Raw genomic sequence first — 24033 nt, 5'->3', positions numbered from 1 at the left:
ACTTGGTTTTTTCCCAGTACTTCAGAAGGATTTACTGCACTCTCCCTTCTAGAGAGAGGTCAGATGAAGTGAAATTTACAGAGTAATAATTGATGCTCCCTAAGAAAGAAAGAAAGAACAGAGGAGGCAAAGGGACACAAAGTCTCCTTACATGAACTGTGTGTCAGCCTGATGAGTGAACTGGTCAGCTACGTTCCAGGAGGCTGAATAATGAATGACATGTTTTTACTAGTTTCAGCTTTCTGGAATGGCTGCATCACATGGATGCTGTAGAGCTGACCTCTGTCTGTACAGTCAGGGAGACCATGAGAAATTGTAGTCCCAGTACTGAAGTTCTTTGTGAATCTGGTAGGTGGTTTTCAGGACTTCATGCTGCTGAGCTTCTCATGTGGAGGAGTTGGAGGATTGGAGAGAATTGCCACTGGCTTCGTGTTAGTCATCTCTAGTCCCACAGTGCTTCCCTTTCCCCTGTGATACTGATGTTCCAAACACTGGGTGGGGACTTGGAAGTTTGCAGTCCTCTTTGGCTGTACTGATGCAAAAACTTTGGTCTCTTCATCTCGTGTAAGGAAGTCTGCTGTGTACCAGTCCTGAGACATATTCAAAGATAAGGTTTATTTGCATGCATGCTCATGTTTGCTGTGTCATAATTTTCATACAGTACTAGGAATTACTTGAGAATTCCTATTTAATGTTTTCTTCCGCTGTGACTATCATCTTCATTGCAAACATATTTTGCAAACAGGACATGCTCTGGAAACAGCTTCATTGTTTTGGAAGATACTGATTGAACATCCCTTCATGCTACTGGAAGGGAAGTTTATATCTCATGGCACAAGCATGCCTGCGGAAATGCAAACTATTTACCTAACTGTACACAAACTGGTAAATAACACTACACCTAAGAATTTCCTGAGGATGAGTCTTAAGCTGAGGGACTTATTTTTATCCGTTTCTATAGGGAAGCTGTTAGGACTTGCTTGGTGACCAGCAGGATATGCATGGTATTTTTAAGGGGGTTATGCATTTCCAGATTGCAGTTTGATTGAATTGCAGTTGTTTAGTAACTTATTAAGTTTGGTATTTCTGGAGGATTGAAACAGTTTCTTCAAGTTAAATTACCTGCTGAAGTTATTAATGCTAACAGTGTTTGGTTATACTGTGAGTGTATAATTATGATAGTATGCAAACATTTCCAGTTTTTCATGTTCTTGCTTTTGTTTTCTGTTTATCAGATAATTCCACTGCATCGAGTAAAACTGTATTTTGTCAGGGATGCTGAGTGCATATTTTTCCTCTGTTTTTTGACCTCAGGACTGCAGAGGGGTCACTGGGAATGATGACTGGGAACAAATGAAAGTTTGCTTGTATAGGAAGATCCAATGCTGCATTGAGCATCTGTTGCTTAGGCGTGGATGTTTGACATTCTGAGAGCTAGGGCATAGGTTGTTATGAGCTCCTTTCCCTGGTTATTTCAGAAACACAGAGAGCAGCTGGCAAGGTCTGGAGCAGGTTTAACTCTCTGGTGACTTCCAAGTGCTTGCTGTTTAAAGCATGCATCTAAAAAGCATTCTTTCTCAGCTCATGCAATCTATGGTTGACCTAAACATTAAATCCCTTGGTGAACATCCAAACAACTTTGAGTGCATGACACATAAAAATGGAACTCTGAAAACTATGGAAGATTCTGATGGGCCTGGGTGGCTGTTTTTGAAACAGATGGGTTGAGCAGCACTGAGCACTGATGTGATCTGTTTATCCAGAAGTGAAATGACAGTATAGTCAGACAATAATTGCCCTGGTGATGACCTATAGGATGTATAGAGGCAATCTTTCCTCTGTCATCCCTGTGCTATCATAGACAGATAATTTGAGGTTATGGCTTGCCATATTTCCTTTGAAAGCTTTACTGTCCAGCTGGGCACTTGCAGGTAATAAATTGTAGGCTATCATCTTCCATCAGTTTTGATTTGAGCTGCTTTGCATTTTGGTAAAAGAGCTTAGACTCAATGTTGTGAAATAATAGCAGAAGTATTATTAGTGTGGAATAGAACCAAATTCCATTGTTGCTTAACATGCTGTTACGTCTAGCTTACCTTTCTACAATTCATGTGTGGTTTTACGATTAGCTGTAGGAAACCTGCAGTGTGAGGTTATGGAGGTAGATAAGCAAATCAAGTGAACCACAAAATGTAGTAGTGGCAAGTAATATTTTTCTTGGCTTCTTAAAGCCTTTTGCATTGTTGCAGCTTTGAAGAATGATATTGACCACTTATGCAAAATTAACTTTGAAAATAGTTTAAGAATGTAGTCACTGTGAAGCTGCTTTACTTCACTGCATGCACACTGAGTTCATTGTTGATTGCCTATTAGCTCTTGAATACTTAGGGTTGGAGAGTTTTGAGGGCCATTGGGCATTTCTTAGTTACTTGAGATATAATTAGGCAATAACCTTTTCGACCCAAAAAGTAATCAAAGTACATGCAGAAAAGCAGCATCTCTCATTTTTGCAGTATTCTATTATCAAGAAACAAAGAAAAATGTGAGCGAAACTTGATGGTGCCCAAGGATTGTATGCTGGATTTCCATGAGCAGAAGTTGTTTGTAGATGTTATTGGTTCACACACTACTGGATTGAGAGCAGAAAATTGAAGATGTGAAACTGAGTTGCTTTTGTGCAAGAAAAGCATTCCCTGAAGCTTCATCTTGGTCCTTGCTTTGGCTACCGTTTAATTGACTGTATGAAAAGCACTGTTAGTGTCATTCATCCTCTAGCCTAATAATCAACGTGATCTTGCAGTGTGATTTTTAATCCTTAGGCAAGTTTCCTGATGGTAGCAATCTAAGCCCTTGCTTGACGAAAGGAGATGTCTTGGCTGGTAATTAATCTGGAGGTAGTTCCTGGCAGTTGCTTTTGTGCCTATTACAAAGTCTCTTGCAAGGCTGATTTCCTTCATGTATGTTTCATAAATAGAACAGTGACCACAGCAGAGCTCAATTCTGTGATTTACTCCTTTACCCTTGTCCTAAAGGTATCCCTGCATCTGATGGAAGGGCTTTGATCCCACTGCCCTTCAGTTCCCTCGTGTCTTGCTCAAGTTCTGCATTGAAGTAGTAACTGTGGGAACATCAGAGTGTTGCAAATAATTGTTCAGAAGTGCTGCTAATTTTGCACACTTGTTATCTATAGAAGAATTAAGTTGCTTACAATGGCGCATATATAAAAATAGTGTTTGTTTTATGTTGGAGCTTATTCTTACCTGAGTGTCCTTGATTTACTTTGAGCCATGGGGAATGAGAACCCCATATCATCAACAAGTTGAAAGCATAAATCCAATTGCTTAAGTCCAAGCTATGGTTTTGAAAACTAACTTAAAGCTGCTGAGAATTCTCTGGTTCCTGTTGGTTGGTTTATTTGCTGTTCTTGCTGCTCTAGGCTGTGTTTCTTTGCTCTCTCTGTTCTGAAACCTAACAGATTGCCTGCAAGTATTTTTCCATGAATAAATTGTAGGTTTAGATGGAGGGGAAAAAAAAAAAAAGGTGAAATGTAGCTGCTGTTGGTTTTCATTCTACCCTTGCCAAAAAGGAAATAAAGGCAAAATGCACATTTTCATGTCACGTAAATGTGGCAATTGTATGTCTATGGTGTCCAGCCTTGCCTAGAATAAGCAGCTTAGGTTCTTTGGCATTGTGCTTTTCCTCAAGGTATCCCTGGGCTCATTTGCTAGGCTGAAACCAATTAGGTATTTGTGTGGTATATAGATGTTTTGGTATTGATACTTCTCTGTGAATCTGGAACTAAAACAAATGCTGGAATATTGATATGTTTTAGAAGAAGAAATTCTGATTCTTACTTATTTCTATGCTTATTGATCCAGATATGGTTACTTGTGTGTTTCCTATAGTTTAAAAATCATGTAATGCTGTGTGGTGTTGTTGTTGTTGTTGTTGTTCTCTCCTTATAAACATGGAATGAAAGGAGAATCTTTCATTTGGTGAAAGTCAGATGGCTTTAAATAGTTGCACTGCTTTTTGGGGATTCTTGCAGCATGCACTACCACTGTGTCAGATGTGGGTGGCCTACTCTAATTAAAAACCTAAGCAGGCTGCTTGTGGAGTTAGCAGTAAACAGTTCAAGTCCTGTTTAAAAGTTACTTAAGGCAGTCACGTAACATCTTCAATTCAATATACTGCCAAATCCTTGGTAGTTCTGCTTCAATTATTTGCTTGCTCTTTCTGTCATATCTCTGAAGCTTTCTTGAGGAGAAATACCGCTTCTTTAATAACACCTGAAGTGTTAGGTGTTCAATTCTCTGTTGATAAACTCTTCCTTTCATCTTTTTCCAAAAAGCTTGTCTTGCCTTCCTTTTAAATGGCCAGCATGAGCTAAGTTAGCAGGATATAAACACAGCTTTTCCCCTCAACAGCCTGAGAATGCTTGCTTCATGGATGAAGACCAGAGCTCTGGCTGTGACATGTGCATCCAGGGGCCTTAAGTCAGTGTCCAGCAAGCATTTTTTTTAAACCTTCCTGTGCTTCCAAGTTTTCCAGTGGGTTAGCCAGACTTCTGGGGTCTCTGTCTGCTGGAAGGTCTCTATTGTTGCTTTAATAAAATCATCATGGAATTGTTTGAGTTGGTTGGGAGACTAAAAGACCACTTAGTCCACCTTCCCTGAAATGAGCAAGGATACCTGCAGCTCAATCAGGTTCTCAGAGCCCCATCCAGCCTGACTCAGAATGTCTCCATGGATAGGGCTTTCCACCACCTCTCTGGGCAATCTGTGCTAGTGCCTCACCAACCCGAGGGGGAAGGGGGGGGGGGGGAGGAATACCCCACCAAACTTCTTTCCTATATCCAGTCTAAATCTCCCTTATTTTAGTTGGAAACCATTTCCCCTTCTCCTATCAGAACAGACCCTGCTAAAGTGTTGGTCCCCTTCTTTCCTATTGCCCCCCTTTAGATACTGAAAGGAATTTTTCCCATAGGTTTTTTGTTCTCTGTATGGTATGTGGTTTTCCTTGCTGTTTGGCTTTATCTACAGCCCTGTATTACTTGTCCTAAACAACAACAAAAACAAAATAACCAAACAAAAAACACCTTTTTGGCTGTGTAGTTAGCAGGCTGTTCCTCTATAGTGGTAGTAACATACAGATGAAGGAAGAAAGCAGAGCTCTTCTTTCCTGATACATCAACTAGTTTAGTATGTGAAGAAGTGGCTGGAATTTTTTGGTTTTTCCACTGCAGTTTGACATCTCACTGCTGTATTTGGGGGGTGAATGGTTGCTACTGATAATAGCAGCAGTGAATACAAAGCTTTGTGAAGCTCTCACTCAGAGGCTTATAATTGGAGTATCAGTTTGTGAGAAACTTTGGTTCTTTGCATAACTGAATTCTTCATCAGTTCTCTCATCTGTTTGTTGATTCTTTTCATTTTTCACATCACAATTCAGACAAGGATTTAAAATCAGCAATTAATATCTGACAAATGGTGACTCAAATCCATTAAAAATTAAAAATTAAATGGAGCACTGCTTTCAACTACTGCCCTGATTACTCTGGAGTGTTTGGGTAAGTTTTCTTTTACAATGCTCATTTTATTTGTACAGATTAAAATTCCTATATTATATGCTGGGGGGAAAAAGATATTTCTTTTCTTGAAGGTGAAGTTGCTCAAGAAACTGGAAAAATAGAAAATAAATATTTTTGCCTAGCTTTATTCAAGAGCAGCTAGTTAGATCAAGTCCTGTAAACCATACTGCTCTTTTTTTCTTCTTTTATTTCCTGAAGTGGCTGCCTAAAGGTAGATCCAGTAATAAAATGGGCTATTAGTTCAGGGAAGTATATGATCTGCTTCCTTTGTAGTGCATCTCCAGAAATTGCATATGTTAATATCATTTGTTTATATCTTAGATGTGAGCATAGTAAGTGCTACTACTGTCACTAAGTTTTGCTGGAAGATTGCACACCGCATCTGTGTCTGTTACAATGCCTGTGTGTATACAAACATAATATCCGTATACTATCCATGTAAATGTATACATGGTACATGTAATTATCTAGTTGTCGGGTATTGTAGAACACTTTTATTCAAGGGATCCCTACATATCTAGAAATTCAAGTTCAATACCCAGTTATCTTGTTTTGTATGTTATGTTGCAGAATTGATTGATGCCCAAGATTCTGTTCTAAAACAACACATGTTCAGTGGTAAGGTTGTTGTTAGGTTTGAGTGTCATTTGTGACATATAATGTTACTTTCTGTGCGTAATCTTTCAAGACAAAGCATGCCTTGGTTTCTGTTCAGTGGTGTAGTGATGAGTACAAATATACAACTTAATACTGAACTCAGCATGGTTTAGTAAGAGTGAAGTACGCTTGCAAAATGTTCATATATGTGATGCGTCCAGTGTAGAGCTCTTGATAACCTGTTTTCAGATTGACTGACAGAAACTAAAAAGGCTCCAGGATCCAGACATAACTTACATCCCAAGTTAGTGTCTTATCGAGGTACGGTTGGGATGTTTGACTAGATTAAGCAGTGTGAGTGTTATCCCATCTTGGCACAAGTGATGATGTGAGTGCTCTGGTACCTGAGGTTTGAATGGTGAGGTGGCACAGGAGGAGGTTTTGGGTGGCCGAAATATCACATTTGTGCCCATTGTCAGCTTGACTTGTAACCCTTGGCATTCTGTACTCTCCTCTCTACCCGCAGAATACTCTTGTTGTTTCTCACCTGGATGTCTTTTTTGTCTCAGAAGTTTGTAGAAAAATTTAGCTGGAAAGGGAGTTAAGGAGAGGCTGCTTGAATTCATGCCTGAGGATGGTCAACTGTGTACCACCAGCTGGGGAGTCCAAGCACCTGCCAAAGAGAGCCTGCTTTGAGGGAAGGGTAATGAGTCTTTTCTACTCCCTTGCAGCTCTGAACTTAAGTAGCTGTTACTGAGCCATATTTAACTCATGTTTCTTAATCATACATCTGTGTAATTCAGCTAAGTCAGACTACCCTTTCTATCACAGCTTGTGACCTAAGCTCCAGATATGACAGTAAAAAGAAAAACTGAGCAAGCAAATGATGGATCCTGAGATGAGATCACTGTACAAAACAATGAACAAATCTTTTCAGAGATGAAATACTGCTCTAATTCCAGTGATGTTCTGGCTATCGTAGTTGAATTAATGTTGCCCTGAAAGTTTTGTAATCAGCCTCCTGGATCAATGTCATGTCTGCTGAAATGCTCCACTCGAGTAAGAGACTGAGCTGATTTAGTTAGGCTCATTCATTACATGCCTACATCCACCTTATGCAAAGAGATAACAGGGTTAGGGTAGTTTTTTGTGCCAGTGATAGGCAGCACAGAGGAGACCAAGGTAAGTGGATGGGCTGAAATCTTTTCTCTGGAGTATAGCTGAGCAGCAATGCAGGGTGTGAAAGAGGTCTCAATGTTGAGGTCTCTGCTTTCCTGTGTGCCTCCTTATACCTCAACCCTAGCCCAAGTCCTTGATGACCAGGCTCTCAAGGGATATGTTGCCTTAACTACTGCTTCATGATGACTGCTGTTGATGGCAGAAGGAAACAATTGTGAGGCTCTGTTATTTGTGTTTCTAGTTTAGAGGTTCTTGAAGTGTCTGCTTGGCCCTGCTGCCTGGATCACCTGCTGCAGTCTGTCTTCTTCCTTGTGCAGTAGCTGCTCTTGTAACAATGTACTCGAGGGAGGATGTCTCCTTAATACAGCTTTAACTCAGACGTCTCTGTTCGGATGTTTGCTCCGTGGTTGTTTTTCTAGAAATACTGGACACCTCCGGTATTATCATAGAATCATAGAATGACCTGGGCTAAAAAGGACCACAAAGATCATCCAGTTTCAACCCCCCCCTGCTATGTGCAGGGTCACCAGTCACCAGACCAGGCTGCCCAGAGTCACATCCAAGCAGGCCTTGAATGCCTCCAGGGATGGGGCATCCACAACCTCCTTGGGCATGAAATCCATTAAAGCATAAATGACAAGCAAATGAGTCTGGAAGTGCTGGAAATGCTTATTTTCCAAAGAAACATTGTTTCATGTACTTGTCTTAGACTCTGTACTTATGCTTTGGGATGTCATAACTGGAGCCCTTGATAACACAGAATCACATCCTTAGATTGGAGGGGACCTTAAAGGCCACCTAATTCCTTAAAGTAGCAATCACTCTGTGTGTGTGTATATATATATATATTAACTGAAGAAAGTTGGACAAACAAACACGACTTTTTGGCAAGGCAACCATGTCTCTCTCCCCCAGAGTGGCAGACAACCAGCTCTGTTGTATGGACCAAGTACTTCCATTACTTTTAAGTCAGAGACCAGTGTGTGTGTGTATGCATGGAGTGTAGCTGAATTAGCAAATGCACTCTGTAGCATACAGTATGTTAGAGTGACTGTTACATGTAAAAGACACCGTGGCTGCCTTTTTTTTGTCCCTGCTAAGACAAAGCTAATTTTGAGCTGTTGCCTTGCTGGTGCCCATAAAAGCAAGACAAAAGAAAAAAAAGAAGCCAAAGAATAAAAATTAAAAATATATAGAGCTGTGGAAGTCTTGCCAATGTTCTCTGCTGGAGAAAGGAGGAGATATGTCTTTTTTTTTTTTTTTTTTTTTTCTGAGGGACTTCATGCTGTTATATTTTTTGGTGGGAGTAATATTAACTATAATTTTCCATCAAATGTGGTTTGAAATGGAGTAGCAAAGAAAATGGAGTGGTAACACAATTTATGCCATGCAGACAGTAATCTTAGCTATTGATCAATTTAACAGAACTTACTATTCAATATTGCTAAGCTGCTTTAATTTTCAATGTTTTCTGCCAAGTGTCAGCATGTTTGGTCAACTAATTTCTGCCTGCTATGCTTGATAAAAGCACCTGGAACAAAAAGGATAAAGAAACTTCAAGGAAAATGTTAACTCCTAAAACTCCTGAAGAGAATTTTCATTCATTGCTAAAAAGTGTGTTCTAAGTAACTCCATGTCAGTTGTTGGAACAGGCTACTGCTGTATTCCCACTAAGAAGTTAACTTCTCCTTGTAGTAATCCAAGTTCCACAGGACAAAAGCACTTCACCTTCTATTTTGGAGATTGATTGTTAAGAGAGATCCTTTTCCTCCTAACAAAGATATAAAGAGCAGAAAAATGAAGTAGTCTTAAAAATCGGGATCATGTTTATAGTAGTTTTCTGTTTACTTTTCTCTGAAAGTTCAGCAGAAAATACATGGCCTCTGTTGAGGAGGTGGCTGTAACATTTGGGAGGAATGTTGAGCCGTTGTTTTTATAAGCAAGTAATGTCTTGAAATGGCTTGCCTTGTTGGTCTTCCACTTTCCCAGGCAGATTTATAAACATCCAGTATTTGCTCACCTCCTTTTAGCACTTAAAGTGTCAGCTTCTGTTTTGTTGCTGTTAATACATATTACTAATTTACTGTGCTGAGGCTGTTGCCAAAGGGATTGTAGGATTTAGAAAGCATGGTGCATAAGTGTCTCCCACATATATTGCAAGGTTTTGAGGTAAGCATTGTCATTAACTAAGATTTATCAGTACACTAAAGAGTATTTCTGATTCCTTAAAGAAATGTGTAAATCTTTTAAGGTTCTGTAACAATACAGAGTTTAGTAATTTGTTACTTAAAATGTACACACAATGTAGACTGAATTTCTGGAAATGTTAACTGTGATAACAGCTGTGTTAATAGCCCCCCACTAGCTGCTGCCTGCTTTATTTCACCATAGTATGGGCTGTGGAGTTTTTGTAGTTGCACCAGAACACAAGAATTGTCATCTATCCTCACTGTTGTGCACTAGAATTCTGCTCTGGTTAATTCATGAACATGCACCTTAAGCTGGGATCAAGTAGGATGCAAAGCATTACGGTGAAGCTGAGACACGCAGACCAGTGCTGAAAGGGTGTAAATCTTTCAGAATATATGCAAGGCAGAGAATACCTCACAGTTGTGTGGAGACACAATAAAAGACAAAGATCTCACCTTAAATGAGGCTGTATATTTTTATTTTCTTACAGAAGCATATCTCTACTTTTGTGTGTGGCTTAACTTAAATATCCTTCAACATTAAGAACTTGCACAACTTCTGGGCCTGTGAGATTTGCTTCCTTCTGGAGCTTGGCACAACTTAGTCAGGTTTGTGGCAGAAAGGGAAACTCCAGTGTGAGGCTTTTCAGCACCTCAGGCTGTAACTGTCACCAGTATGTATTCTCGGTTAATGAGGCCTTCAGTGCTTTATCACAGAAATGGAAAATGAATCGCTTGCATGATGTAGATAATCATCAACATGTTTGTGCTTGGCTGCTGAAAGCTAACCAGCAGTGACCTGTCTTGATGAGGCAAACAGCTGGCCTTGCTTGAGATTCTGGGGAGAGAAATTTGTTTTCCAGGATCAGAAACAATCGGCCGAGTGTTGGAAATGTGCTGGAGGATATGAAGCAGTCATTTTGATTCAGGACTGTCAGACGTTAGGACTTGTTCAAATCTCAGGATTGAGTCTGTCCTGTTGTGAGGATGGCACAAATAGAAAATAACTGAACTGTACTCTAGGTAAGAATTGATAATGGTACAAACTTTGGCGACAGTCTGTCTTCAGCGGTTGTCCTTTCTGCCTGGTGGCTGAATGGCTTTCTGGAGGCGTGAATGGTAAAATACTGGTAGAAAGTGAGGTTACAAGAAGTTCTGGCTGAACTGTAAATGCAAGTGGTCTGAATAAGGCAGGAGTACATCATTCTGGTTGCTCCTTGTTGGCCTGCAGAGTTGGGCAGTCTCTCGTATGCAGAGCTCCTGTGAATGTCATTGCTCTGTCATTAAGGGTCTACAGAGGCACGTGGAGCTGCAGATTTTCTTTCCATATTTGGAGGAATAATATTGCCCTAGTAAGCTTTCCATGTCTGGTTAGAAATACTTCCATAAATGCAGAAATCAGTGTATAGTGCTGTCTCAGTGTGCACTTGCCACTTCTCACCGTGTGGAGAAATGTTAGTCATGCTTTAATATGTTTATTTTCCACAGTGGGAGGTAAGTCTGTGTAAGAAATGTAGCTACACTGATACTAGACCAGTTTGGGCATGGAAGGTTTTCATGCATTTGGGGAGGCTGTAGGTACATGGGTTGTAGCAATGCCTTCTGTGGTTTCCTGGAAGTTCTGTGGTTTCAGTGCAGCAAACCTGTAATTTCAGCAGAGAATAATGGTGTAGTGGGGGGATACCAGGAAAGGACTGAAGAAATGCAAGGAAATAAGACAGAAAATGTTCCTGGTGATACTGTAGGCCACAGGAGAAGTTTGAATGTTTTATCATGTCACTAAAACATCTCTTTTTTTCATGCTCATGTTTCTATCAATATAATAGGAATGAAAACAAATTTGGCTTTATAGTATTTCTGAATCTCTCAAGAATTCTTGTCCAATATTGAAATCATTTTGTTGTTTTTATTTTTTTCTGGGCTTGACAAATGCATCTAATCCCTGCCTCAAAAACCATTGGAGTCTTTGCATCCTACTCTTGTCAGTGAAATGAAATCTATTTATTTGATGGAAAAGCTGTGAAGTAAAAGCACCAAAGGCAAACAGATTCTTCCAAAAAATTCTGCAACAAAAACGGAGTAGGATATAGAAGTATGGCTTATTGAATTGTGGCCATTCTGCACGTATATAAAATCAATTCTACTTCAAGACACACTCTATTTAAAAACAAGTTAAATGAAATAGCTGTTATCCATATCATTTCTTCCTTGTTGGTTGCATTCACCTATGACTGGCTCCATGTCGTTCAGCCCATTCTCAGCCCAAAACTTAATCTCAGACTCAGAACTTAGTTAGGAAAGGTGTTTGAACTGCCACTATAAAGTAGGAAAAATGCTTGCGTTCAACCTGTAAAGGATAGAGATGCTGTCTGAAAATAATATTCACAAAATCAGCCTATGTTACTGAATTCTCAGCTTGGGTCCTCAAGGGGCACCTGCAAAATACTTGCAAAATGAGACTAGAGACTCTGATTTGTAATTGAATTCTAAAAAGCAGAAGCAGAATAGGCTATGTGGTCTGTTACAGTTTTCCAGTTGTCTGTTTTTGGTGACATGAATGCTAATCGTTCTTTCTTTACCTTTGAGAAGGACAAAAGAGTTCCCCTCATTCCTCTAAGAGGATTTTCTACTCTGCGATGATAGTTTTGTTATTTTTACATTTTTACTATTTCTAAGCAAAGGTCCAATTGATTAATGCAATTGTTTTACTGAAAGCAAACGTGAGCTACTTATAGTAGATTTTGCTTTGCTATTTCATCTGAAGCCCAACTTGCCTTTCTCCTAGTTTACTTTCTTTACAAGTTGTGTATTTCTTAATTCTGGTGATGCCATGTTAACGCTGTCATTCTTGAAGACGTTTCCTAATATAGAGAGAGGCCTTACGGTGGTGGTGAGCAGCATTTTCCTTTTTGGCTTCCCTAAAACTGCAGCAATGGGCAAAGTGATTTAAAACATTCCTAAAAACACAATTAAATCAGCACATTGAAGAGCAATTTGACAGGAGGTGTCTCAGTCCTAACCAGCACAATGTATGCAGCTGTAGTGCCGTTGCACAGTTGTGGAATACAGAAATTTCAGGCAAAATGAGAATAAGCAGCCATGGGGTCAACATTATAGATTTCCTTTGTCATTTGATTCAGGCTGTGGTAATGTTCACCTTTTTTCTTACCTGAGCTTATTTGGAATGCGTGAACAGCCATGAGGTTGTGCTGTGGGAAGATATGGTTATCATTTGGTCTTAAAAATGGTCCCCACCTCCCTGGGGGCAGCTGTTTCTATGGTGCAGTTCTCCTCCATCGCTCTATGGTGAGTGATGCTTACCAGTGGGACACTGGGATGCTGGAGGTACTCTGTTCTGTGCCTTGTTATAAGCACCTTCATGTTATGTTGTACATTTCAGCTGTGGTACATTCTAATGTGCGTTAGCTCTGTGTGTCTCAAAGCTGCTTTTACCTGATGGAGAGATTTATCATAGGTCTATCTGTTGGGGTGTTATGCACCATTTGGTACACAGCTAACTCGAATCCTTGTCTTCCCCATGTCCTTACTCAAGTTTTTCTGTTCCATTGCCTGATGATCATGTACAGTGCGTAGGTAGCTATGGTACCTATGGTGGTATGGAAACTTATTTACTGAAATGAAGCCTGTTTTTGATTTAATGTTATTTAACTGGCATATTTTGAATGATGCTTGTCTGAATGTCTTAACATTAAGTGTTTAAAACTCTTAAAAATATGTTGCTGTTGTAATGATAGGGATGTTATTTACTTGAGTTTTGTACAGCTGCTGGAAATGACATTAGGTGCATCTCTTTCTCTGACCAAATGAGTTTCACAGTCTAAGTTCTTCCTAACTTCTCTTCCATTGCAGTGAGTGGGTGACTTCATCCTGTTCCTCTACATAAGAAAACGTGAAATACTGTGCCAGAATCTCTAAGAATTGGGCCGGGCTATTGAACAGCCACCTTAGGCATATAAGGTTTTTGTTGCTTCCTGATGGAGGCACAACATGTTGGGCACTGTAGCAACAGAGAGTCATTGTCTTGGAGAGCTTAACTTGAAACAGATGTGCTAGAAGTGGGGGAGGAGGAAGAAAGACACAGAATAGCAGCATGGATTGCCCAGATTTGCTTGGCTGGCAGAAACTTGGATTCAAACTCTAGTCTCATGGCCCCTCGCTCATTGCTTTTCTTGGTCTGGATCCTGTTTTCTGCTTAGATCACTCACGGCGTGTCTCTTTTCTGAGAATTGCCAGGTAGGTGCTTGAGAAGAAGTTAATGGGACTTAATGCAATTGCAGTAAAAATATCCTGAAGCTCCTGGTGCCAGAGATAGGGGATATTGGAAGGAGAAAGTAACAGTGGGTTTTCTTAAGATCAACATTTGCCAAAATATCCTGGTTACAGGACTGACTTAAGCATACTTTCTGTGCAAGGAATGGCTTAACAGTTTGGAACACATTATTCTCCTCTGCCTTGTTGAGCTCCATTAACATCCATGTCATGTTAGGGCAGCAATGTGCTGCTGTTTGGACTTTCGTGCCATGCTTTTGTAGTTCTGTAGATGGGCTAGGAATGAGTGTGGCCTTAAACATGACGCTCCCAACAAAAAACTTGCATATATTAAAACAACAACAAAGAAAACCATCACCAAAGGCAAATAAGCCCACACTAATCACAGAAACTGCTTCATCTTCTCTTGCATCTCATCCTCAACTGTATTTAGAGTATGGTTGTATTTGGATGGATAAAAGGGTTTGGATGAAGTGGTATTTAATGACTGTAATAAAAACACACCAAAGAAAATCCTTTTTTTTTTTTTTGTTTCTATGGTTGTCTGACTAGAGAATGTGGTCGTTTGCCACTCCATTTACTTTATATCAAATTTCTGGCATTAAAAACTTCAAGTATGCAGCTCATTGGGCATGCTTTAGGTTTCAGAAAATGCTCACAAAGCTGAAAGAGACATGCAGAGAGAGGTGCAACAGCCTTATATCTATGGCTAGGTATCCAGGTAGGCTGCTTCATGTGAGTATCTGAACCCATCCAAACTCTGCAAGAGAAGAACCTGAGAGCTAATTGTAGTTCCTTCCGCTCCAAGATCTTTATCAAGCACTGGAAGACATAGTAACAGAAATTCTCTGGGTCAATCAAATGATCTTAAAACCAGCTTGTGTATGGGAGGAATGAGCAGATGCCAGAGGGGCATTGGTGTAATGGATAATACAGAGGTCTCCATCTATGTTTGAGTGGAGTGGCAAACCAAAGCTTTTGAGCTATGAAGATGGAAGCCTTATTTTGCTTTACTGTTGGAAATCAAATGGCGCAAGAGCTCTCTAAGTGTGACTGTCTGAGATACAGGGTTATCTATAGTACCTCTGGATGTGTCCAGAAGAATTGAAGAGAAAGGGGTGACATTGCAGTGACATGTATTCCTGTAATATTTAACCAATCTGGAGCTATCTGTCACTTGAATATCTTGTTGGAATGTGAGGAACTTAACTGGGCAATTCTGATGCTCCCAAAACAAAGTGGAGCAGAGTAGATGTGGAGCAGCTGTCAGTGTTGAACAATTCCATCAGCTCTCTGGATGGAGCAGGGAGCTGTAGCTGTGTTTGAGCTCTCATTGCTGTGTTACAGTGCTGCAAAGTTTGTGCTCGTCCCTGAAATCTCCAATGCTTTGAGAGTTCCTGGCTGGCCTACTGCAGGGTGGTAGTGAGGACTCTGTGCAGTCTGTTCCATTTAAATCCATATGGTTCTGCTAGTTTGTCTTTTTTGCTGTTTTCACAGATGGAAGAAGTCCAGGATAGCAACCAGCAAATGTTAGTGGAATCACATCTCTGCTTTTTTTTTTTTGTTTGCTTGTTTAATTCTGCATCCTATGATGGAGGTAATAAGACCTGATTTGCAGTGCAGAGAAATAACATGCATATTAAAGCTGAAGGTGCGGCAAGAGCTGTTAGTGAGACTTAATAGAAGACACCCAAGAGAAGGATGCATGAGAAAAGGTGTGATATGCATTATTTGCACAGTCCCTTAGAACTGAGCACAGCATCTCTTGTGTCTTGATAGCAGCAGTCTTGACTAAGTGACTCTCTTGGGTGAAGTTAAGGCATTTTAGCAGTCCTCTTTGGTGATCCGTTCCTTAAAGTAATCTTTCAGTAATATGAAACTAAATTGTTTGTTTCCATCACTACTTTGGCTTGCTCATCACACATGCTCACTAATGAAAGCTGACTGAAATACAGATGCAGTGATGCTTCTATAGTTTCATTGAGGATGCTTTAGTGAGCTCCTTGCCTGTTGGCATAACTACTAAATTCATTACCTCTTATGTATTTATTCCCGCAGTGAGGTCAGTGCGGGGTGCTGTTTTTCCTGTATAAGTTTAGTGCTGTTTTGCACGGTGGGTGTTTCTATTTTTCCATCCAGTCTACTGGGAGGTGATGTAAATGGAGTTCCTGTTTGCAGCTGATGTATGTAAGAACGTGTCTTCACTTTCTAGAGAAGCTTGCTGGACCAGGATCATAACTGCACTATTAAGTTCTACCTGCATGCTTGTGCATATGTTTTAAATGCATCTGCAAGACAAATTTTTATCCTTAGTCTTATTCTTGCTAGAGATCTTGTGTTCCTGTAGTGCATTTTTTGAATATCAGAGTATAGTAGCACAATATTTTCATTGCAATATGTACTGAGATATCTTCTCACAGTGATATTGTACTATCTTTGTTACTGGTTGTTCTGCAAGTCGGCTGTTAGGCTTTCTTGACTGCTTTAAGTTGGAGAAAATGTTAAGGATCTCATCTGAGATGAAAAAAGACCGTGTATTTATACTAACCAGTTAAAAAACAGTAATAACAATGTTAAAATAATCTTAGGTTTTTTGGCCATTGAGCAGCACATATTTCAACCTCTTTTCAGATTCCGTGTACTACATATCAATGTTTTTTAACTGAAGGCACAGCTCGTGACTCGTATCTCAGGACTCCAAGATACTGGTCTGGAAAGAAGAGACTAAATGGTTTTTGATCCGTATTGAAATCATTCATGCTGACAATATGACTTTTCTGATAAACGAACTGATTTAACTGAGGAAGTTAGACCTTCACGTTGTTAACTTCTCCAAACTCTTGATATCAGCTAACACCAAGTATGATGTTTAAGCAGTTTGTGTAACTTAAAACCATAAAATATTTGTAGTTGCTGCATGAGGCTGAGAGAACAAATAATGTGGGAGAGGAGGGGAATGAAAGTCAAATTCAAAGAATAGTAAGGGTGCTGGGGAAGTGAATGAAGTGGGAAGGGTTAGGGCTGTGTTGGCAGGGCTCTGCCCTGTGTTGTGTCTTGGGGCAGACATTCCTGCCAGCTCAGCGTGCAATTTGTTGAAACCAAAGCATTTTCTGGTTCAACTTGCATGATATCACTCCCCATAAAACAAACTGTGCAAGGATTGTGCACCAAGCATTTTCTATTGTGACAGAGTCCATTTCAGTGCTAGGCTGCTGCAGCTGCAAAATGGACAGCTGAAGAGGTTTATGGAATGTGTGGTAGAATAGAAGTGCTGCAGTATGAGTCTGTCTCACTTTTTAAAGGGAAGAAATATTTTTTGCATTGTCAGCATTCCCAGCATGGGTGAGGGAAAAACTATTTTTATCTGTGAGTGAATTTCAGCTTCTAAGAAGATTCCCCTCTTCCTGTTACTTTTATTTACAAAGTAGTAATTTTTTCATGGCACTGAAATGCTTTTGGTCACTTAAGGCAACCTATGGAACGCAGTGATCAAAAGGATTTATCCTATACAGAAACAAAGAGAAGTAAAATGTTCAGGGGTAAAATGCCAACAGGTTGAGAATTGTTTTGAATTGTTACTTTGCACTTGGAGCACTAAAATTTTTGCTGCAGAGTTTTCTTTATTTTTTTGCTCCTTCCTGTGTGCTGCTATCCGTTGTAGGGTTGCATGTCCTTCTGCTTTGTACTTCTGAATGAAGGCACAAGGTCAGTTACCCTTCTGTCTGCCCTGCAAGCCCAAATTTGCTTTATGGCTGAGCAAGAAGTCTGTTTATGCTAGTAAGAGCTAATTCCAAAGTAATCTCAAAGCAATATTGGAAGAATTTGAGGAAATTAAAGTCAAATGTTGTAGAAGCAATTCTAATCTGAGGTCCCAGCAACAGTTTTGTGAAAGACTCAAATCTTGCAGCTGCTAGGGGCTGAAATGAGAATATTTTTTTTCAATTAGTTGAAAAGTTTTCTTCTTTTATGTACCTGATCTGTTTCCCTACTTCTGTGCTGATCTGCCACTATAAATTCCCACAGTACCTATCAAAGCTCTACTCTGTGGCTCCTGATCACTTTCCAGTTCTAAAGACTGTGTTAATAGGACTTGGCACACTCACGTGTGGGTGACCATCAGTCAGGACATGGTCGAATCAGTTTCCTTCTGTGTGTTTGGTATAATCTCAGCTGTTCTTCAGAATGCTTTGGGTACAACTCTAGACTCAACAGCCCAGACTTGGAGGAAGTGAGGCTAGATAAAAAAAACCAAGTGTTTGGGCTCTTAAAGAACTAGGAGACATTCCCTGCTGAATACTGGAATCCAAAGTAAACACTGCATTATTCTGAGTACTTGTACAGAAGGGAAGGAAAAGGAAAAGCTTTATTTGAAGGGAAAGATTATGAATTCTCCCCTCTGACTAGCTCTGCAATGTGAACTTCATGAGTTCTATGTTAGTCCTGCCTGTGTAAACCAGAACACTTAAGAAATGCAAAGATGTTGAGTGCAGCTACAAGTTGTGCTGGAAATTCAGTTGCCAAGAAAAGGAAGGGTAAAGAGTTGTAATTTCAGCCACCAGATCCACTACGGATAACCAGACACCTGGACACACTTCTATGGTAGAAGCAGAAGCCACTCCATATCAGTGGTATTCCTGTTGCAAAGCTGCAGCTGATTGCATGTTGCAGTGTATAAATATTCATAACTTATTTAAAAACTTCCTATTCCAGTGAAACTTAGAAAACTGCTTGCCTTCAAAAGGTTGTGACTAATTCCTGTAGTAGCTGGGATTTTTTTTAGTGTTGCTGTGCTGGGGGTGGGGGATTGGAGCTGGAACCAGATGGATTGTAAGAGGTGAGTAGCAAGAGGGGGAAGTCTATGACTTTAGATCTGTCCACGTGCACAAAAGCTGAAATTTGGGTAGAGCGCAAAAACTGCTTCAGTTTCTTCTATAAACTTGTCAGCTCCACTATGCACCCCCCACCACCACCAACTATGCCTGCTGCGTGGCTGGCAGTGGGCCAGGCTTTGCCATAGGTGTGCTTAGTGTGTAGAGCCGTGGTCAGGCTTGGAGGTGTCATGCTGTACTTCTTAAAAGTACTATGATCAGTTAATCCTTTTGAATTGGTCGAGCCTGCATAGAATGCACACAGTTTTGAGTGTCCCAGTCCAAGGCGACCCTTGTCTGGTCTGTGTGGGGCAAAGCTGTTGTTCCATGGCTCAGAGCTGCAGGCTGCTCAGAATAGATGGGTCACAGCCACCGAAGCATGTCTGGCTAACTAGAGGGACTGCACGCAGAAAAACCCTTGGGGTGGGAGAGGAAGAAATTTGCCTAGGGTGATGGTGTTTGGCATCCGCTTGCCGTCTCCTACGCGTGTCACGGGGGACGGAACTCCCTTTGAGCCTGGCTCCGGCGAATTGTGCAGCGGCGGTGAGTAGCTCCAGCCGTGTCCGAACCCTGCAGGGGATGCTAGCGGTGGGATGCGGAGCGTCCAGCGATGTGCGGGCAGGCGACTGGCTTCCTCCGGAGCCGCCAATGAAACGTGAAACCCCGGGCTGCGTCTGAGGGCCGGCCCTGGGAGTTTGCTCCAGCCTCCGGGCTGTGCGTGCACGCATCCGCAGCGCGGTCGCTCTTCCCAACTTCTTGGGCTGCTTCCTTAGGGACGGCCGGAGGGAGCCATCTCCGAGTGTTGCCAAGGGGGGAAAAGGAAAGCAACTTGGAAGTGCGAGCGGGCTAAACCCGGCTGTCACTGCTCCCCACTTTGTCTCGGGGAGCCGCCACGCTTATGGGGGAGAGCATCGACCCCGCTTGTAGAAGGTAGGAACCCTCGTGTCGGGGAGCTGTGGGGCTCCCGCTGGAAGCGGGGCAGGTAGGGCGGCTGTGATTTCCGTGGAGTGGTACAGCGGGCAAACGACTGCTGCCGAGCGGGCAGAGAGGCGGCAGCTGTCGGTGCGTCCTCGGTGGCTCTGCCCTGCTGAGGGGTGCTGCGTTCCGTGCGCCTGGTTGTACGCTGTTCTCAGCCTTCCCCAGCAGCACGCCTTTCTATCGCTTTCGGGGGATGCGAGCGAAAGATGTGCGATCCTACTACTCGTGGGACTCGGTATCAAAAGATCTTTGTGCGTTCTGCCATCCCCAGGCTAATATTAGTCTTCGGATTGGCGATACTCGTCTCAACATCTTTTCTCTTTCGTAAATGTCTGTAGTAAGCTTTCAGAGATAACAAGCTCGCTGGTGCAAACTTACAATGAGCATTTTGATTGTAATCGCCCACGAGATAGGGAATCTTCAGTGGATTTTAGAGTTACTAAGCAGATTTCTTTTTAAAGTAAAGCAGCATTTTTCTTTTTTTCTTATTATTTGAGATGTGCAGAACATTTATCTGTTTGTTCCCAGTAATGTGCATGCAGGCTGTAAGATGAGTTTTTTTTTCAGCAGCAAATAAATTGCATGTGGTGTTGGAAAGTTTGCACAGAGAACTGGAAATAAGCTGCATGGTCTTTTTTGGTTAGGTGCCATCGTCCTGTGTAGGTAGAAATAAGAAACCAAATTAATTCCTTGTGTGAGCGTAGAGGCAATACTCTGAATTTGTGTAATATTTATCTAAATTGTATTTGTGCTGGGGGAAGACAATAACTCCTATTAAATCAACTGTTACTAAGCTGTTAAGTGCTTCAGTGGTGGTGTAGTTCTGTACCTGTATGGTGACACTCATTCTGTGTATTCAGGGATTAGGTTCCCCTTGGGTGAAGAGTTAAAGGAGGGAATGTTACCTATGTCAAGGGACAAAGCAAAGTGCCAGAATTCCCTCCTCCAGAAAAACTGGGGAGGGACTGTTCATAAGGACGTGTAGCAACAGGATGAGGGGAAATAGTTTTAAACTGCAAGAGGGTGGATTTAGACTAGATATCAGGAAGAAATTCTTTACTGTGAGGGTGGTGAGGCACTGGAACAGGTTGCCCAGCAAGGCTGTGGATGCCCCCTCCCTGGAAGCACTCAAGGCCAGGCTAGATGGGACTTGGAGCAACCTGGTTGAGAGGGAGGTGTCCCTGCCTACAGCAGGGGGTTGGGACCAAACTTCCAACTCAAACCATTCTATGAAATCAGCTAAGTGCCATGTGGAGTTACAGACAAAGGGAAAAGCAAAGTTTGATCTCCCATTCCCATGAAATTCTTGTGTTGTGGCAGGCTTTGTTGTTGCAAAAAGTATCTTCCACTGTGTGATACTGTGGGTTGTGTTAAAAATAAACGTGCTTAAAACTCGTGTGTCTTCATGCGTGATGCCTAAAGTTGTCTGCTGCTTCTTTGATTTGCTGCCTTGTTTCCCAGCTGTGTTTTTCTTTGTTTGGACTTTTCTCTGCTTCTATTCCTAAATGAGATAATTCTGAAGTTAACCCTACTTTAAGTACATGCATGCACACAAAAGGCTAAGTGTGTGAAGGTGGCTTTAACTGGTCCTGAAGATGGGATTCAGAGAGACGGAAACGGAGATCCCTTCAAGAGAATTGCCTCCCAGGTAATAGGTTGGGCTTCTGAGGAGGCTGTGTCTTGAAGTAACAAGAAACAGAAATCCCCTGTGAGCTCTTGGTGCAGCTATAGCACATAGCAGCTCTCAGGACCTCTTCAGCTCCTGTTGCTTGACTCACTATGTGATTTTTAAAACACACTGGGGAAAAATAGAGTTGTAATTCACAGTGGGTAGATTGAAGTGATTTGCATCCTATTACACTTAGCTGTCTTCACTGCAGGCTTCTTGGTGTTTATGGTGACCGAATGGCCTTTAGAAATATGCTTTCTTCCTGGAGCTGCTGCTACTTTGCTTTATACACATTAGGTGGGGGAGTGCTTGACCTGAGTTTCTTTTTAAAAATTCCTGGTGCAGATTGTGGCAGTTAAACTGTAGCACTGGGCTGGCATTTGTTTGTGAACTCTCCTGTGGGTGAACACACTGTAAGTTAGCTGTTAGACTTGAAGAAAAGTGAAGGATGTATTCTCTTTAAATTGTCAGAATTTTTTTTAGAAGTGGAAAACCCAATTCTGTCAATGTGCTCTCTAGTTCTTTATTCCTTGAAATGCTTTCCAGTTCTCTGAAACACTCAAACATTTGAATATTCTCACTGGAGGTGATATTTTAGGTGCAGTCCTGCTGCAATACAAAGATTTATTGCATTTTTTTCTGTCCTCATTAAATTACCTGGTGGTGATGCTGGTGGTTGTGTTGAGCAGACCCCCAGCACTGTTGACTGTTGTCAGTTCTTTGCCACTCGTGCATCTATTGAATAGGAATGCACAGATTGGTGGCTGTCAGCTGCCTTTCCTGTTTGTCTCTAGCAGCTTCCCTGCTACTTGTCAGCTGCACAGTTCTTATTTCTACTTCTAAGCCACTGGCTAAGCAGTGAAATAAGCAAGTTCCCCTGAGACAGCAAACCACCTGCACTGAGATAGTGTCTCATTTGCAGTCACGGTCTGCAATTTACCTGTTAACTGTTTGAGCTCATTCTGTTTGTCCATCCCAGCTCTGGTTTTTGTTAGGCCTTTCTGATCAAAATGCCACTCTTCACTGGGCTGGGGGTACTGAAGAAGCATGGTGCTGTTAACTTCAATAAACTTGTTCTGATCACTGCAGTACAGTTTCATTTAGAAGGGCTTCTATGTTCTGTGGCCCAAAAAGACCAAATTTCAACAACTTGTGTTGAATTCCTTTGGCAGTGTTTATATAGCTTCTTGCAATAAGATACTTTTCTTTTTTCCTATATTTAGTTCTGTGCAGTTAAGTGTCACATCAGTTAAGAAGACTGCATTTTAAGGAGTGATGTTTTTTGTGTCTTTTGCTTCTAAGAATTAACTGGGTCATTCCAAATGGAGCAGACGTGTGATGTGCTATAGAAGCTAAAAAGTTTGATTGGCCTCGGGAGGGTGAACAGGCAATTTTATAGAATAACAGAATCATAAAATCATTAGGGCTGGAAATGTTCATCCAGTCCAACCCATCCCCACCATGCCCAGTAACCATGCCCCTCATTGCCACATCTCCACGGTTTCTGAACACCTCCAGGGATGGTGACTCCACCACCTCCTTGGACAACTCCTTGTGCCACTGCCTCACCACTCCTCCTAAAAAGAAATGTTTCCTGGTATCCAACCTGAATCTCTCCTGCTGCAACTTAAGGCCATTCCCTCTTGCCCTATTGCTGCTTACCTGAGAAAAGAGGTAATATTTCTACCAGTACAGGAGCTCTAAGAGGGGTATATCTAAGAGCAGGAGTGGTGGGTTTGCAAGAAACAGGAGGTAGGACTGTGTCCACGTAAGACTTCAAGTATAATTCAGATGCACAAATACTTGCTGGAAAAAGTTGTGGTTAATAAGGGGAAAACCTAGAGTTAAGGGGTAGCTAGTTGAGAGTGACATCCAGTGCTTGTGTTAGTTCTGCTTGCTACTGAGACCTAAACTTCAGCCCAAGGTAGCGTGCTGGGCCACAGGGATGACTTTTGCCCATCATAGCTGCTGTTTGTTGTCACAATTCTGTTTTGTTTGGAAGTTCATTAACTGGGAGAAAAATAACCTGATATTTTTGCTGCTTGTTTGAAGAAGCTGAATGATTGCAGCAGGCAGCTTGGCATAGATCCTTGCTGTCCTGGATCACTTGCTGTTCTTCAGTGGGAAATGCGTGGGCATTAGGATGGGTAGGAGCTTTTATTGATTTGAAGGTGTTGAGAAAAAAATTCATGTAAATCCTTGTACCATAAGGAACTTTGCTTTCTATGATAGTTTCAAGGTGTTTGTCCATGTGAAGTCACAGCAAGCAGTATATTAGTTCTGTAACTTTGATGTCTGGCAGTTTCCTCTAAGCCTCTGGATGCCTAGCTACTCTCTAGGCACACAGACCTGAGTGTGTTGTCTTCTGGTGGCTGTGCGTGGAGCTTTTTTTGCCTCACAGCCACAACTGAGACCAAAACCCTGTGTCACGTGCATGTGAAGTCACTGTGGTTATCCACTGCGAAGTGTATTGCACAACACAAAGCATGAAATCTGGATGCTGGAGAGTAGCTCTGTCTCTGGCAGCTGCAATATTTGTGCAGCTGCTCCCACAGATTCTTCTTTTTTTTCCCCTCCTCTAGTGTTTTTTTTTTTTTTTTTTTTAAAGCATTAAGATAAATAAAGGTGTCAGAAGACCTATTTTGGGGCTTGGAACAGCGATGCAACTGATTT

At 41.4% G+C, this 24033-nt stretch overlaps 1 protein-coding gene across 1 annotated transcript in view; it reads left to right on the top strand.

The window, feature by feature from the left end:
• The first annotated feature begins 19082 nt into the window (after positions 1–19082).
• The window catches only part of ARHGAP24 (Rho GTPase activating protein 24), a 154951-nt gene continuing 150000 nt past the window's right edge, over positions 19083–24033 (top strand). The window contains exon 1 of the mRNA XM_042872096.1: positions 19083–19256. Coding sequence (XP_042728030.1) covers positions 19166–19256 — 91 coding nt within the window. The 5' untranslated portion in view covers positions 19083–19165. The remainder of the gene's footprint in view (positions 19257–24033) is intronic.

The sequence above is a fragment of the Lagopus leucura genome, unplaced genomic scaffold (genome assembly GCF_019238085.1).
Source record: "Lagopus leucura isolate 7727_CA_CO unplaced genomic scaffold, USGS_WTPT01 Super-Scaffold_100004, whole genome shotgun sequence".
Taxonomy (NCBI): Eukaryota; Metazoa; Chordata; class Aves; order Galliformes; family Phasianidae; genus Lagopus; species Lagopus leucura.
This window is presented reverse-complemented; position numbering and strand designations above follow the sequence as displayed.